A 19,172-nucleotide genomic window follows, 5' to 3' on the forward strand; every position below is an offset into this window, starting at 1 on the left:
TCATTCATTTGAACAAACTTGGTAGTCTTTCATCCCAGAATGCCACAGGCCCAATTTCAGTACCCTGGGCCTTTTGGTTATAGAGAGTTTGTTTGAAGATTTTAAGACATTTGACCCTGTGACCATGGAAGTGGGTCAAGGTCATTCATTTGAACAAACTTGGTAGTGTTTCATCGCAGCATACCACAGGCCTAATTTCAGTACCCTTGGCCTTTTGGTTATTAAGCAGAAGTTGTTTGAAGATTTTGAGACATTTGACCCCTGTGACCTTGAGAATTGGTGAAGGTCATTCATTTGAACAAACTTGGTAGCACTTCATCCCAGCGTGCTACAGGCCCAATATCAGTACCCTGGGCCTTTTGGTTATTGAGAAATCGTTAGAATATTTTAACATATTTGACCATGGAAGTTGGTCAAGGTCATTCATTTGAACAAATTTGGTAGCCCTTCATCCCAGCATGCTACAGGCCCAATATCAGTACCCTAGGCCTTTTGGTCATTGAGAAGTCGTTTGAATATTTGAACATATTTGACCCTGTGACCATGGAAGTCGATCAAGGTCATTCATTTGAACAAACTTGGTAGTGTTTCACATCAGCATGCCACAGGCCCAATTTCAGTACCCGGAGCCTTTTGGTTATAAAGCACAAGTTGTTTGAAGATTTTAAGACATTTGACCCCTATGACCTTGTAAGTGGGTCAAGGTCATTCATTTGAACAAACTTGGTAGCACTTCATCCCAGCGTGCTACAGGCCCAATATCAGTACACTGGGCCTTTTGGTTATTGAGAAGAAGTTGTTTAAAGTAAAATATTGACGCCGGATGGCGGCCGGCTGACGGACACCACGCCATGACATAAGCTGGTGAGCTAATAAGCTATGGACACTACAGAGGTTGCTTACTTCAGAATTAAGAATAGACCAAGGCCGCTACAGCGGACAACAAGGCTATGGCATCTACATTGGTTATACTTCAAAAACGGCTTAAACAGATGTAGTACAATATGTCAATGACGGCATTAACGTTTATTTCCTTAGATATGCAAGTTGTTGAAGATTTATGGGCATCTACGATCACCAGCCCCCAACACCAAGGCTTAGGGTCTATATGTGTAGCAAGTCGCAAATTAATGGCCGTAGGTCAGTGGTTTTTCTCCAGGTACGTATACTCCAGCTTTCCTCCACCACCAAAACCTGGCATGTCCTTAAAGGTGACCCTATATAGCTGTTAATGTTAAACACAAACCAACCCTATGCTTGGATGAGTTACACTACATGAATGAACAACATCAAGTACCAAAATATGAACTAACAACACAAATCAATTAAGGTTTTACTGATTTTATTACTGCACATTACAAATGACAGCAGTTTATGAAGCTGCTAATTAGGGCAACCCAAATAATGTCTTAGTTCATTGTTACACGAGCCTTGAAGACTGTTTTACAACCAGTGTTTGGGCCAGTGAGCATTGAAAACCTGAGAGGTGAGGTAACAGCCACAGCAGTTAAGTGCTAGAACTCTTGGAGTCAATTTTAAATATGGCATGTTCTACATAGTTTGTACATTCCAAAATATCTATTGAATAGGACATTAATGTTCTTGATGAAGAATAGTAGAAGAAACCACTACTTTGGCTTTTTTAAACCTGGGTCACCCAATCGTTCCAAGACAAATGATGAATTGCAGAATCAAATATTATATTAAATGGTGGCTGGTCGGACAACTTGATTGTAAAACATTTCAACTTAGTGTTATGTGTTAGTTATAAAAAGTCTAGCCTGTGTACCTGTCACATATATATATATATATATACATAAGTACATACACTTTTGTTATCAAATCCGTCTGAAAACCATCATTAATAGATTGACACTTAATATATATTTAAAAGAGTCGATATATATGCCATTTTTACAATTTTGATTCCAGTTTTCCCCCGATTATCATATAAATAACACTACATATTGTACGCATATTTCACTATGGATCAAGTATCAAATTGAAATTTAAGCTTTTTATTAACCTGTACAATTTCAACAGAGTTCATGAATGTACCGCTTTCTATACATGAAGTTGCTTTTGTGACAATGTTGAAATACAAATACTTAAAATTCACATTTGCACCTCAACCAACTTTATGCATACTTTTTGAGTAATACAGAATATCAAAACTGGATCCAACTGACAAACAGGAAAACTAAAACCACATGCAAGTGTTCTAATGGGGGTTGCATTAGTTGGTCATATAATAATCATTCTGAATTGATCAAGGGATAGAAGTGTTAGCCTATCAGTTATAAAACTGATTTCTGATCAATGAAGTAAATGCTCCTAAAGTGGTGAAGATTAAGAACACAGATATTCTGCTATGAAAAGTCAGCTCTTATTACAATAATAAATAATGAAAGTGCAATTTTACAATGAAAGACCGATATTTAACATAATTTTTTGTCAAAATCATATATTACATATATGAAGATGGACCTGACAAAGTTACCGGTAGGAGTTCTTATCAAAATTCTTGGGCAGAATTAAGCCGAATCTGCAAAGCCTCTGGAAAAAATGACCTGTTTTTAACATGGAGTGAAAAGTGTTGAGATTCCCACAACCAGCATGGTAGATATGGGTAAGTTTTGTGAGCAATGCCGATACTCTATAATAATATAAACGGAGCATAGGAGATACTACAGGGTAATCCTGGGTACTAGGTACCTCTGGACTGCAAGTTACCAAACATAGTTGGAAAGTTAAGCACATCACTCGACATAGCTATATATATATATACACACACAATCAATGATGGTGTTCGAAAAATGCACTTCAAAATTAATACACATTGATATCATGAAGAAAATATACAATGATTAAGTGTATAGCATTATAATTGGTACAACGATGTGTGAAGAAATGTACATTCTTCTGAATTTTGACAACTCCAGACATTCCTTCAAACAATTGTACCTAATTTACTCTGCATGTTTTTATATATATGCCATGTTGACCTAAATACAGTATATATATGTAATGGAGGTTTATGGAGGACATTTAGTATATATGTATATACATGTACATGTATGTTGCGTCATAAATAGGTATATCTGGGACAGTCTTTATAACGAGTGACGCGGACAATGTATGCGAGACACTAACAATGTATACGTTACAATGCCCAGTTATTTTGCACTACAAATATGATATGTCTCTTCTTCGAAATAATGTCTGTAAAAATTTCCTAAAATATTGATGACATTGCAAAGAAAAGAAAAAAAGTGCATTTATTATACCATCTATATAAACGAAAATCTTTAAAAATGTTTAAAATTACTCGTGTATATAAAATTTCATTAACTGCCAGCTGAACATAAATCCTACCTAAATTTAATAAAAGATCAAGTAAATTTAAGCTGTCATAAAATCTTTTATTGAATTTGTGAAAAACACAAATCAACATTTTCTGTGAACGGTAAAATCTTCTTTATATTAAAATGTGTATATACCAATTAGTATTAAAAAGTATGAAGAAAAATTCTTTCTTTCATTTATAAAAGCTAAGTGAATCAAAGATACCAGGGTACACGTACAGGATAGTATGAAAAAAGTCTGAAGCATTGAAACAATTCTGTTTCCTTCCTTCACAATCTCATTTTCGTTTCTCAATAATGTGACATAAAAATAATAAACAGACTTCACAATAACAACCTTTGTTAATATATTAACAGCATCAATAAGCCAAATTACGAAAAACTGAGTGTCCCATGTAATACAATGTGGACTATAAAAACAGTATTTTAAAAGCTAGATGTGGTTTACCTACCTAGACCAATTTTTAATATGACTATTTCGTAATTTTTATTACGTTAACATTTTGTTTATATTAATAGTTTCAGAAATAGTTCCAAAAAGTTGGAAGCAAAAATAACGCTGCCACTTTTCTTTATTTCAAATCAGAAATAATTCAGTATCATTATACGGATAAAGGGGCATTAAAAAACTGAAGTGGGAACCCTTTATTTTTTACTTTGAGACATTGGGGCCAGATTCTTGTTAAAAAACATTCTGAAATAAAAGAAAGAAAAAGTATGATATTGTAATTTATTTATCTACTGATCAGAAGTGACCAGTGTTGACCAGTGGTGACGAGCTCAAGTGGTCCCACACTTCAGAAAACAAACATCCTTTTAACATGTTTTTGAAACACATGATACCAAGAGAAATTGGACTTCATATAACACACAGACATGCACTCCTACATTAATTATGTACCATAACAATCATACGTAACAATTTAACAACCAGACACTCTGTTCTGAGTCACAATTTTAATTTCTTGTGACGATTATAATAACTGTGCTCCGACATAACTCTTAATGATGTTTTGTTGAAGTCATTTTAGACCCTGAGATCACTTTGATAAAGTTGTTGAATTCCACCATTTACTGTTAGCAAGCAGCTGGTACACTTTAGTACTAATAATGTGATCCAATCCATACAAGTCTGTATACCAAACAACAGTTTTATTGAATTACAATGTAGCAAATTTTATACATAAGTAAATTTATCCGACCAAAAAAAATAAATCCAACTGAATTGAAATCAAGAATTATTCAAACACCTCAAAGAAATCCTTTTCTCAAAAATGAAGAAATTGTTGACATTTAACTCATTCACCCCTGAAGACACATTTGAACTCTTCCAAATCAAAGGTTGGAATAGTTCATTATGAAACTACAGGTAAACCAGATTTATAGTTTCTGATCATGATCACCTAATGACAAAAACTTCCTCTTCATTCAAACTGTTTATGATGATGCCCAATGCAAACTTAAATTGACACTCAAAATCGTGGACATAAAACAGATAAATTTAGAAGACTTTTGCTACTCACTGGCACTAAGGCAAAACCGTAATATACAGTATATCACATATTCAGTTGCAACAAACACAGCACTAATTAAGATTACAAACGTGCAAGTTTTGAATTTTGATTGTTTCTATCAGATGCTGGTGCACACTGGCTTCAGGAATGAATGCCTTTGCAAGTTACAACACCATTGGCTGATCAAAGCCACATGAATTGTAAGACAACATTAATAGTTTGTCCGACTAATAGGCACTGTGGTAGATTTCCCTGCCCTGTGTCCTCATTGTTATACACACAATCAGACAAATACTGTGACCCTGTGGAACACTTACATTCTGTAGTGTAATCCAATGACACACTTCCATCAGAGGTGCACACACATTAAAAATATATGCTACCCGGTACCTTTCTTGTGCAACTCCATTCAAAAGAGTACCACAACGAGAAAAACTGTAAAAACAAAACTGGATATTTGGATTTGGTTAGTCGGTTAACATCGTGTTACAAAAGTACCGTTATACAAGAATACACTGCTAGCGATTGGGTAATTGTGACGCGTAAGATGTGAATTAACTAAGATATCTTTAACCTATAGCAGAGGTACATATACAATGTGTTAAGTAGCATTTATCGTTAACGTCTGACCCTCAATATCATAAACAAAATATCATAATTAATATATAACAAAAAGGAGCGATAGGTAGACATTTATTACTGATAATCGTGTTTTCTAAAATGAGTAGTTCGCAATGAGCCCTACTGGACAAAAACAAGAAAACAAAAAAAACTGAGCAAGCAAGTCACGATACACCAACTGGCCTGGTCTAGATCAAAATTAAAACTCAAAATTATCAATCATCAGGTTCGATTACAACAGCCCACAGAGTCATTCATTCACAACTAACTTTGTTCAAGTTAATATATAATATCACATATCACAAAACCATTACCATTTAAACAAGTCTCGGGGGTAACAAAGCCCTTAGTCAACACTCATGAAGGTTTAAAGGTTTAAAAGGCCAAAAAATGTGTGTTAAGCGTTACAAACCTTAATACTCGGTAGTACCGGTGCTGTACATGTACAGTTGGTAACTTGGTAGATAGAAAAGTCACAACTTTATTTGTATCAATGTTGAGTCTTTTTATAAATATTTTAACCTTATTCAGACACTGACAACAGATTTTGCTTAAGACCATTTATTTATATATCATATCAAGTCAAATGCTTGTTCCAGTCTACTCAGCTGTAAATGAGTATGTGGTTGGGCAGTGCAAGAAATGTAAAATGCTATAGCTGTTAGCCATTTAGCGCCGAAATGGCAGCACTGGATGTATGCTTCCCAGGGAGTTGAGAAAGATATTGGCTGGTGGCAAAGGCCCTATAACCACGGATAATTAATTTGTGAACCGCTTTGAGACAACCTACGAACTAGGTTGTGATAAAGCTGTATAAGAACCTCGAATTATTATTATTGAATACACTAAATTTCAATGGTGAAAGATATCTATTTTATTGTATTTTTTAAACCTTCTAAAAAATCAGCAAAAATTTGATCCGCATTTATAGCAAAACATTCTAAGGTAGGAATATTGGAACCCTAAACACACATTTTTTTGCACTTATTTTGTAAATTGCCATTTAACAGTACATGTGAGTAACCTCCCTTTACATACTAAATCATTGTGCTGTATATATATATACTGACATAAGACTTTGACCACCCAACAATCTAGTGCAAAGTTTTTCCTAGAATATAGTATACTGATATTATATGTCTTCCTGAAACTTGTCAAAACTTTCTAAGAATGACAGGTTCAAACTGCAATCCAGATTTATTCCAAACATTTAAGGGGTTAAGTTTCGACTATTCCATGAACCGTAATGAAATAACTGTTTTATTACATGAAATTTGATTACAAAACTTTCATTTGATGGTTTCCAACATGCACAGTTAATTTTAAGTGAATTGTTTTCAGGGTAAAACGGTAAATAGTTTTTGAGCCTTCGTTCTTGATCTGGCAGATGAAACTTTTTGTTGAACGTCCTTTTAACAGTTAAGTATGTGTTTTTAAAACAGCATAATATCATTTTATAGTTACCATTATGCAATATCTGTTCAAAGTATTTTTGTTTTTAATATTCATTGTAACAATTCTATAAGAAATGATTCAATAAAACTTCAGATTCTATTTCTCGCAAAACTGAACAATTCTAAAACCATTTCCATCACAAAGAAGGTACTTTTAACGAGATTGTGGAACAAACAGTTGCTTATATATTTGAGGAATTTCTCGTTACAGTCCACCCACGACTGACCTATGTAGTTGATAGTTTATTTATATATATATGTATATACATGTTTATATGGGTACCTTAATCTTTCAAACTCTATCTTACCAAGCAATTTCACTTAATATAAAAACAGATAACTTAAAAACTTTATCTCCTGTAAGAGTGTTGTAGTTCAAAATCTCTCATCACATTCAGCTTTGTAACCGGTCATAACAAGTTATTTACATTTTTCTACAAAGACATTACAGTTTTATTATGAAGAAAATCCAAACAGATTATAATATGTCCTCACCAATCTCGTCACATGTACATGTGATCATGGTTTGGGGAGTTTTCGACACAATACATAGCGCTATCATTCATCGTTAGAGAGGAGCACTATCAGTGGCCAATACCCCTATAGGTAAATTTATATAAAGTAATTAAACCTGTAAGAAATGTCGGGTAGTAGTATATCGTAAAACTCTGTAAGTATGCTCCTGAGCTATGCTTCCATTTACACAGTAACTGTGAGTCTGAGTTTGATACGCGACTTGGCAACATATGTTGTGTCGTGTCCGCAGCACATTTTAGCAACATTTCAGAACAACTTTAGCACTGTGTCCACATCTTATTTCAGAGCGATGTCCGAACTTCAGTGCATCCACCGGGCATTCTTTTGTACAATTTCAGGAGATATTTATCACTACGTCTACAAGGTAGCTTTTCTCTCTCTTTGTTTATACGATTTCTGCACATACTGCTCCTTCAATTGTCCATGTGACACATGGACAGCATGTCTAGTATTCATCCCATCACATCTTTACACAACAGTGTTAAATTTCCTGTAACTCCAGGACAATTATTGTTTACACTTTTCAATCTTGTGCGGTGAAACATCCATTACGTTTCAAAACCAACTCCACAACATTGATCACTGAGAAAGCTAAGATTAATCTTAACTATGTAATCCCCATGTAGCAGCACAGGATTAAGGACAAAGAATTCTAGAAGTGTTAAATATTCAATAGGTGCCCTCGGTTGGTATATCCATTGCTGACAGGTTATAGTGGCCCCAAAGACAGGGGAGGGGGCATCAAAAGATCTGGGCTAGCTAGTGTTCCCATGCCATTTCTCTGATCTGCATCAAATCTCCATGGATAAGTTTGCTGTCTTAATCAGTGATGAAATGGACAGTACTTCCATTTTGTGGGCAAGTTGACCACAATGCTAATACTTTAGTGAAGTTGACAGCACTTATGATTTATTCGTCAATTTGTGATCAAGTTCCTGCTACTACTGGGTATTGTCAAATTAGTCTGTAGAGAAATTGCCATCAAACACCTCTTGATGCAGCGGAGGGAAATCCTTTTGTTGCTCCATGCCATGAAGTTTCATGCTATTAAGAACCTCGGAATGCTTGTTGTTAAGTTTCCTAAAGAACGGCACAAGGCTTATGGTCTTCACAAACATCTCATCCACATCTGCAATGCACAACACAAGCTATTAGTGATTTTCATTGTGATCAGGAAAACCAAGAACTTTCCAGACACACAATTTTAAGCAAGATTTAGTAGAAAGGAAACAACACATTAAGGTAAAATATTAATACCTATCATGTTCATGATTTCAAATTTGAAAATGTTATTTGAATGGTATGACACCTAAAAATCAATATCAATCGACAAGCTGAAAACCAATTTCTTCCTATAGCCCTTACAAGTAGTTCTATATAAAAACAGAATTACATTTTCCGGATAGGGTATGGCAACACTTTAATGATTGTGCAACTACGGAGAGTTGAGAATGGGGCTTTCTTCAATACTTACTGTCTCCGTGCGACCTAAGCATCAACTGGTAAAGGCACTGGAGCAGTAGTATCTGTAATTTGTCAATAGCTTTTGCATTCTTCAGATTAAGGCGATCTGTGGGAGAAAACATCACAATTAAATAACGTCAAAAAAGAATATATCTGTCCAACCTGAACTAGATTTTGATATCTATCACTGTAGATTACATATACTCTTCTGCAGACAATATCTGTCCAACCTGAACTAGATTTTGATATCTATCACTGTAGATTACATATACTCTTCTGCAGACAATATCACATTCATAAGAACTCAGCATTTGCAGAACATATTTCGAAGTAATTACATGAGGGAAGGTGTCTTTTAATCCTTTTTAAATCATTAGGCTCCCCCCCCCCTCTCCTGACCCTGCACTTGTAATAATATAACCATTAAAATTGACTTTAATGTGTATGGCTATAAATATCTCAGCAGCTACCTGCAGGGTGCTTGCTCACTTATAATGGTCACCAAATGTACAATGATGCTATTTAAAAGAGATTTGCAGGCCCTTTGTATGTCCAACAGACTTTGGTTACGACAGGTTTTACTACTGGGTGCAGATCTATACGAGTTGACAATAGCACAAAGGTATTTGGATATCAAGCTGATCACTGTAGTTTCACTTACGAGGACAGATAATCAAAACTGTTGAAAAGAGTGCCGTTTCTACGTCTGTTAACTTCAGCGGGTTCAACTCCCCTGCCACGATGAAAAACTCGTCCATAAAGCTTCCCATCGGCATCGACTGTATCACCTTCCTGGAATCGGTGAGGAATTGAATATCATAAATCAGTTATTGCATGTCTGTATAACATTGCATAGAAAACTGTAGATACTTTGTATTCCTGTTTCTTTAGTCTCAATCTAGACCTTACAATCATGTCTGCAACTTGAAATTTTTGCCGCATTGTTGCATTCATCTCAAAAAGTGCCAAAATAATACTGCTGCAAAAATTACCCGATATATTTTCATTTACATTTGATTTTTTTTTTTTTATGGAAACCTCTTTTCATAACAAATTAGTTCTTTAAACAATTATAACAATTATACTGCATAACTAACCCAATACAGAGACTGAACTGATTGAGTGAACATTGCTTAGATGTAAAACCAGGCCTCGTGACCTTACCTGGGACACTTCATTTTCATATCGGGGTCAAACATCTCTTGCGTATCGATGTCCACCAGGTTACACATACGACAGGCCAGTATCTCAAACGAACCTTGCTTTATCAGCAGTATCTGATCATCCTGGCAAATCTCACCGAAACCTGTCACAGAGATCAAACATGATAATACACCTACTGTAAAGAATATCGGAGAATTAACCCAATAATATTGCAGTTTTTAGTGATTTTGGTTTCATATCATGTTCAAAGCCGTTACAAAGAATATTCGAGAATTAACCCAAAGATGTTGCTTTTTATGTGACTTCGGTTTTATTTTATGTTCAAAGCTGTTATAAAGAATATTGGAAAATTTACCCATAGTTCTATTGCTCAAAGTTATTTTGCTTTTATTTTATGTTAAATATTTCCTCCGCAATTCTTTTTCACAGATTTTTTTTTTTTAATTTGCTTCCATTTCATTTAGGAACAGTTAACAACCGTTAACATGAATAATGCTATTTGACTGTTTTATATTACATGTGATTTTCTGTTACAGGTAACATTTAAATCTTACCTGGAATTCTTTTACAGAATTTGACAGCCTGTGTGATCTCCGGTACCATGTTTTGTAGGAACTGTTTCCACATCATATCTGGGTCCAGAGACAGCGTGCTGAGGTCAGGCTGTCGAACAGAAAACCAACACATGATCAAGAAATAGATAATCTAAGTGAACAGTTTACATTGCATTCCCTTTTTTAACAACAATGTCTCAGTAATACAGCCTCAGACCTCTAACCCTGACCAATGGCCACCAAACCTAATACAGCCTCAGACCCCTAACCCTGACCAATGGCCTCCAAACCTAATACAGCCTCAGACCCCTAACCATGACCAATGGCCACCAAACCTAATACAGCCTCAGACCTCTAACCCAGACCAATGGCCACCAAACCTAATACAGCCTGAGACCCCTAACCCTGACGAATGGCCACCAAACCTAATACAGCCTCAGACCTCTAACCCTGACCAATGGCCACCAAACCTCATACAGCCTCAGACCCCTAACCCTGACCAATGGCCACCAACCCTAATACAGCCTCAGACCCCTACCCCTGACCAATGGCCACCAACCCTAATACAGCCTCAGACCCCTAACCCTGACCAATGCCCACCAAACCTAATACAGCCTCAGACCCCTACCCCTGACCAATGGCAACCAAACCTAATACAGCCTCAGACCTCTAACCCTGACCAATGGCCACCAAACCTCATACAGCCTCAGACCCCTAACCCTCACCAATGGCCACCAAACCTGATAAAGACTCAGACCCCTAACCCTGACCAATGGCCACCAACCTAATACAGCCTCAGACCCCTAACCCTGACTAATGGCCACCAAACCTAATACAGCCTGAGACCCCTAACCCTGACGAATGGCCACCAAACCTAATACAGCCTCAGACCTCTAACCCAGACCAATGGCCACCAAACCTAATACAGCCTGAGACCCCTAACCCTGACGAATGGCCACCAAACCTAATACAGCCTCAGACCCTTAACCCTGACCAATGGCCACCAAACCTAATCCAGCCTCAGACCCCTAACCCTGACCAATGGCCACCAAACCTAATCCAGCCTCAGACCCCTACCCCTGACCAATGGCAACCAAACCTAATACAGCCTCAGACCCCTAACCATGACCAATGGCCACCAAACTTAAGACAGCCTCAGACCTCTAACCCTGACCAATGGCCACCAAACCTCATACAGCCTCAGACCCCTAACCCTCACCAATGGCCACCAAACCTGATAAAGACTCAGACCCCTAACCCTGACCAATGGCCACCAAACCTAAGACAGCCTCAGACCCCTAACCCTGACCAATGGCCTCCAAACCTAATACAGCCTCAGACCCCTAACCCTGACTAATGGCCACCAAACCTAATACAGCCTGAGACCCCTAACCCTGACGAATGGCCACCAAACCTAATACAGCCTCAGACCCCTATCCCTGACCAATGGCCACCAAACCTAATACAGCCTCAGACCCTTAACCCTGACCAATGGCCACCAAACCTAATCCAGCCTCAGACCCCTACCCCTGACCAATGGCCACCAACCCTAATACAGCCTCAGACCCCTACCCCTGACCAATGGCCACCAAACCTAAGACAGCCTCAGACCCCTAACCCTGACCAATGGACACCAAACCTAATACAGCCTCAGACCCCTAACCATGACCAATGGCCACCAAACTTAAGACAGCCTCAGACCACTAACCCTGACCAATGGCCACCAAACCTAATCCAGCCTCAGACCCCTACCCCTGACCAATGGCCACCAAACCTAAGACAGCCTCAGACCCCTAACCCTGACCAATGGCCACCAAACCTAATCAGGTGTGTGATGTTACCATACTAATAAATAAACTAAATCTGTTGGCGTTAAAGATATGAAATATGTTAATTAACTGTTACTATTACATATACAACATGAGTTCCAATAAAGCCTCATAAAAGTCTGATATAATTGGAAGGAGTTGGAGTTTCTTTCTGTCATCTCTCAGCTATAGCATGCTTACAATTCTACATTTCATGAATATGTATACCGTAGATGTGCACAAATCAAAGGAAAACACCATCAGTTTTGGCTTTGCAGAAAACTTGAGACAAATATAACAGATTTGTCAAAACAAATATCGTGTTTTTGATCACATGTCCTTAATGGATTAAGCCTCTCTTACATGTAGGGAGTCATGGTGATATCCTTTGTTTAATAAATACATTATGAAGTCAGTCCCCTTGGCCAAATGATACTTCAGACCTTTGGTTCAGACCCCTTCACCTGAACTGGAAAGAGTAATCTCTTTATTCCCCATTGGGAACCACCTACATAGCTTAGCTGTCATTGAGGCACTTTTTCATTTATACAATAATAATTATAAGTCCCAATGACTTAGTGATCTTTCAGACCATATTTGGTTAAAAATTCTTCAGTTCTGAAGGAGTAGTCCCTACCCTACTCCGTTATACCATAATAAGCTCTCTTGGTCCAGTGAGAATTGCAACACAATTTGGTTAAAATGTTATCAGGCATTCAGGGGGAATAGGTTTTTAAATGAAAAACTTGACAGACTGATGACAGATGCTACACCACTGCTTAAGATCACTGAGAGCATGTGATGGGTGGATTACAGCCTGTACCTGATCACATGAGTAACAGTTAACTGGTTAACCTTTAACAATCAACTGAATTCTTGCATTGATTCTTAGTACAAATGTTATTCACAAAATAGTTGTAAAATAAATGTATTATCAATTATATATACAACCTGCTTACAGAATGTTAACATTTTTTTTGGTTATTTTTGTTTGTTTAAATGAAATGGTCAAATGTGGCCGAGCTTACTGTATACTTACCAGGACAGCTGTACAGCCTGCGAGACGAGCATTCGCTGCCTTCACTACCTCATTGGTGGGCTTACATGTATCCATGTGAGCGGCGTAAACATTTTCTGTTACCTGTTGAATTAATACTCTCCTCAACTCAGACGGTCTCACAGCAACATCGGTCATTATGCGTTCCATATCAAGGTCATTATTGTCGTTAACTTTCATCACCACAGGCAAGAGTGAGGGCATAGGATCAGCACTGGGAAATTGAGGCATAACATCCATGTTTTGATTTGTGGAAAAACCCATCGGCATGAAATTTGCCCCGTCATTTGAAGCACTGGATGAGTTTGGCCCACTACATGACTGATTGGATGAGCCTGGCTCAGACTTGATACTTAATGCATTAAAATTGTGCTGGCTTTCAAGTTCTGTTAACATATTTTCATCAACAAGATTGATGGTTGCCAGGTCAATGTCACTCTTGTCGTCAAGGGGTATGTCATGGTTGTTGTTGAATGACATATCCCCCGCAGAGCTGGTGAACTCACCAATAGGGGAATGGCTCTTGCTGCTACCAGGACTACTGAAACTTGAGTAGCCTGATTCCCCTTCTGTCAGGGGTTTACCCTTGTTCTTGGTTTCATCGTTGTCATTACTTGAAGGATTGCGCTGGTGCTCCCGGAAGCTTGCCTGGGCTGCAGACAAAAAGGCCTGCATTAACTCTGACTTAAATGTACCATTCTGTTGAAGCAGGTTTTGCAGCTCGGCCATTTTCAGTTTGTACAGATCGGACGAAGTTGGGGGATAAGGTGCTATGGCTGGCAGACTCGCTGACCCTTGATGTTTAGACTCTCCACCCGAGTCTTTTAAACGTTTTGGCCGCCGTCCCAATCTTGAAGCTGGAGGAAAAGGAACAAAATGTATTTATGCAGTAAAAGTGTGTCTGAAATGAATGAAATACATCAGAGCAATTCTTTTGGTAAAAAATTATACTTGTAAAAACTAACAAGAAGAGTGGATGTGTCGCCACCTCGACAGAAAACCCCGTAATATGTGTGGAACATTATTGCTTCTAGCATTACCGTACGAAATTTGAAAGGAATTGATTAAAAAATGTCTTGTATTTACTACACAACGCCCTTGTTTGGCAATAAAAGGGGCATAACTCCACCAAAAATGCACGTAAACTTCTGAAATGCAAACTTGCCAGAGCTATATTGGTATGCAATATGTGTACCAAGTTTGGGTTCAATCAACCCAAGGAAACTCCTAAGTGATCGCACGGAAACCTTGTTTCGGACGACGCAAACGACCCCACCGACAAAGTAATACCTATATGTCGCCTCACATTGCAGGCGACACAAAAATGAGTCAATTCTTACAGGCTGCTATATTGAACGTTTCAAGGGAATACTTCAGTCTGCCACTTACAGTACAAAGTACTGTACAGTCCCAGGCAGTCCAGGAGAGTGTAAATATCACCCAATGAACTTGAGACACCTCAGTCTAGATATGTAGAGGATAGAATACTTTAAAATGAACATATAGACAAAAAAAATTTACTTGTGAACAACTTATCAAAAACTTATTATAACTCATCTAGAGACTCAGAAAAATTATTTGATATTCAAGCCTCTCCTGATCCCTAAAACGTAATTATACATTTCAAAAACTCTAAAGGCTAAGTTTGTTCAAAGTTTTGAACACAAACAAGAATTGAAAATTTATTTTGCAAGCTTTCGAAAAATGTCTGTTTCCTTTGTCAAGCAAAGAGCGTAAATAACTGGTGTCTTGACTCTAAACCGCTGAAAAAAACTCCAAAACAAACTTGTTTTATTGTTATTTCATTATTTATTCCAAACAAATGAATCTTATTCCGAATTTCAAGAACTCCTTTATCGGAAACCAACTGCATACATGCACTTGTAAATTACTTATCAAGGGTTATCTGCGACTACTTACTTTCATGCAAAATTTGATTCAGGTTCAGGGATTACAAAATTTTGTTAGTTACAGATTAATGTCATTCACAAAGAAAGAAAAAACTATTGACATTTAGTACCTTTTATATACGGACATAGTGTTAACAATTCCATTTAAATATAAGCAGCACTTCAGGAGAAGTAGTCTTGACAACCTTTATGTCTATGGACAAAAGGATGGAGGGATAGACAGATACCTTGAATCAGGTATATCTGGGTCTTCTGACTTTGTTGCTGGTGTATATACATGTATAACAAACATGCCTGACTGGGATATATTTAGCACTGATACCTATATGCTTTCCTGTGTAACCTTGAAGATAAGGAAGTTGAAGTGTAAATACACAAAAAACATCTGCATACATCTATAACAGTCAGCTGATACACTCATACATATTCCATACATGTAACTGAATAATTAAGTGGTAATATACATAATGTGTCCTTGATTAAGGACAGACAAACTGTCAAATTTTCAGAATAGCTTGCTTTGTTTAAATAAAGGACATAAATGTACACTACAAATAGATGAGAGGGATGGTGACATGGAAACAGCAGGTTCAACACAGGAATCATTAGGCTACTGCTGACATACACCAAGTACACCTATTACCTTGATAACAAATCAAATGTCAAATTATAAAAAAATAAATATAAAAAAAATGTGAAATTTTAAACAGGCATACATGTATTTCCATATTGTTTACCCAAAAGCGATTACTTTGATATGATTTCATGACCCTGTATTTGTTAATGTGAAACAAACAGATATTCAGAGGACAAAGGTCAGGGTCCTGCAGCCTGAAACAACACGTTTGGTATTTGCGACAACTTGTCCTGTTCGATAATCATCTGTACTGTAAATCTCCAGAAATGGAACAATGATATAATAATTGGTTCATGGGCAGTTCAGAATCTTAACGACAATCCAGCAGAATTATAAATAATGACCCGAACAGTAGAGAGACTTACTATATTTACTCCGGGTTCTAAGGCTGCGTAGGCTGCGTAAGACATAAGATAGACCAATTTTGATTATAAAATAATTACCTCTTTCCCATTACCTACCATCCCCACCTAGCTCCCACTAAGAACTTTTGATATTTACTTCCCCCACCCCCAAACCTCCAATGATCATCAACAAGTGTCAATTTACGGTTACCACAAAAGCATATAAATGTCATGTTCTTGTATCAGTTACAATTGATGAATATGACAAAATCCAATTTAGACTGTCTATAGGCTTTCAATGGGAAGACAAATTTTGTCTATCAAAAGTGTAATATTTCATTTAAAGGGATTTGATTCTAAGGAAGTAAAATGGCTGATGGTTCAACAAAGCATTGGTAAAGGAAAACACATCCATCCATGTCAAAACGCTTTTATTGAAAATGATTGTTTACCGATTTTGTCCCCACATGTACAGCAATAAATTAAATTGATGCAAAAATGGTCAGAACCGAATTTAATGATATTACTTTGATACAAGTTAACCAACATTTTAAAAGTCTAGCACTATATAGCTAACACTGATCAAAATGTCTTAGAACGCCAAAAAAGAAGATCCCCTTTTATAGATGTATTTTTGTATGCATTAGTTGATTGAAAGCCAGAATCAGGTGAAGATCAACTTGTTGATTGTTTGACAATTGACGTGCCTTTCCTATACTCAACCTAACGAGATAATATCACTAAATACAGCATCTATCGGGATATACCTCATACTTTTCATATATGCTGGCATGTGTGAAATGTTACGAGCTGGGAGTTTCCATACATGTAAGTTTTGGCACGCGGTAGGCTACATCAGTAAACACAGCCGAGCAGGATACATTTTCAGCGGCAGCTGTTACGTTTTGTAGGAGATAATGCGTAATGGTGCATGCTGCTGAGGTCAGGCAGGGGTAGCTACATAACGTGTAGGAACTATATCTGTTTCACATCAAGCTCAACAAACAAACATCTCCACGTGCTTATGGAAACATTTTAAAACAAACATATCTAATTTAATCCCTACCACGGTGTTTTACAAACTTCAGTTTCATCCCTACCATATTGATTTACAAACATCTCCGTTTAAATCTAACCAACTTGTTTATAAACATCTCTGGTTAATCCGTGCCATCATAACATTTTACAATATCGTAACAATTCTAACTTGATCCCCCGAGGCATAAGTTCAGTGTAAACAAATTTTTAAAGTTTTGTCATTACAGAGAGTGCCAGTAATTGACACCTTCAACTTTCCCAGAGATTTTCATTATATCATAATATCATTATAAATAATGCATTGTAAAACTGACTAACTCAATTAAATGATTGCAATACAACTATTATGGGAACCAAAGTTGATAAAATAGAAAATATTTAAATCTCAATAAACTGAGCATGCACTGTAATTACATGCCCAAAGCTGATAACTGTATATTTTGAAAATCAGGCAATTTTTTTATTTTTTTTTAATAATAAATGAAGTTGTGTCTTATTATAGCCGAAACAATAATAATCTTTGAAATAAAAAAAAATCTGAAATTCTATATACCTGGTACAATAAATAAAAAGATTTTAATCCCTTTGCATTGTTTTAAATCACTCCCCTTGTCAAAAAAGAAAATTCTATGTACAAAGATAGAAATTTTATAAGGACAGACATGATTCCAACAAGTTTTCCAGCATTGTAGACTTTAATCCTCTTTAGTTTTAATGTATCCATCAAATTCAACGACCCTCGACTTCCTGTCAAACTCTCTCAGCTCTTTAAGACCCGACGAGTGCATAGGTACTGTATAAGCTACGATAGCTAAGTGAGAAAGGACAGACCAAGACATTGTAAAATGTCAATTCACCGTAAAATGTTGTTTGTTCTACACATTTTGAGTTTATATAACATTGTCACAAACCTCACAAGATTTTGTCTGCGAGCTGTGCTATCTCTGTTAATCATTATATAGAAGATGGGTGTTTTTTTATTTACATACTATCCCTGATAGCATGGTATCTCTTCTGCTACCCCAACATAGTGTCAGCAAGAAGTGTTGTCCATTGACAACTGATAGTGTTAACAGTCCCTGTAGTGTTACACCACTATAACCATCATTATATATAGAAGTCTTAGGTATGATTACAGACCGATCTATAACCATCACTGTATAGAAGTCTTAGGTATGGTTACAGACCGATCTATAACCATCGCTATATAGAAGCCTTGGGTATGGTTACAGACCGATCTATAACCATCGCTATATAGAAGCCTTGGGTATGGTTACAGACCGATCTATAACCATCGCTATATAGAAGCCTTAGGTATGGTTACAGACCGATCTATAACCATCACTGTATAGAAGTCTTAGGTATGATTACACACCGATCTATAACCATCACAATATATAGAAGTCTTAGGGATGGTTACAGACCGATCTATAACCATCACTGTATAGAAGTCTTAGGTATAATTACAGACCGATCTATAACCATCACTGTATAGAAGTCTAGGTATGATTACAGACCGATCTATAACCATCACTGTATAGAAGTCTTAGGTATAATTACAGACCGATCTATAACCATCACTGTATAGAAGTCTTAGGTATGGTTACAGACCGATCAATAACCATCACTATATATAGAAGTCTTAGGTATGGTTACAGACCAATCTATAACAATCACAATATACAAGTTTTAGGTATGGTTACAG

At 36.9% G+C, this 19,172-nt stretch overlaps 1 protein-coding gene across 4 annotated transcripts in view; it reads right to left on the bottom strand.

The window, feature by feature from the left end:
• Positions 1-6,270: 6,270 nt before the first annotated feature.
• Positions 6,271-19,172, bottom strand: part of LOC110464951 (nuclear receptor ROR-beta-like) — a 52,743-nt gene continuing 39,841 nt past the window's right edge. For all 4 annotated transcript variants that reach the window (XM_021520446.1, XM_021520448.1, XM_021520445.1 and 1 more), the window contains exons 5-10: positions 13,521-14,395; positions 10,674-10,782; positions 10,120-10,261; positions 9,617-9,747; positions 8,966-9,061; positions 6,271-8,620 (exon numbers count right to left, since the gene is read on the bottom strand). In XM_021520446.1, coding sequence (XP_021376121.1) covers positions 8,451-8,620; positions 8,966-9,061; positions 9,617-9,747; positions 10,120-10,261; positions 10,674-10,782; positions 13,521-14,395 — 1,523 coding nt within the window. In that variant the 3' untranslated portion in view covers positions 6,271-8,450. The remainder of the gene's footprint in view (positions 8,621-8,965; positions 9,062-9,616; positions 9,748-10,119; positions 10,262-10,673; positions 10,783-13,520; positions 14,396-19,172) is intronic.

Source organism: Mizuhopecten yessoensis, unplaced genomic scaffold (genome assembly GCF_002113885.1).
Source record: "Mizuhopecten yessoensis strain PY_sf001 unplaced genomic scaffold, ASM211388v2 scaffold11043, whole genome shotgun sequence".
NCBI classification, from domain to species: Eukaryota; Metazoa; Mollusca; class Bivalvia; order Pectinida; family Pectinidae; genus Mizuhopecten; species Mizuhopecten yessoensis.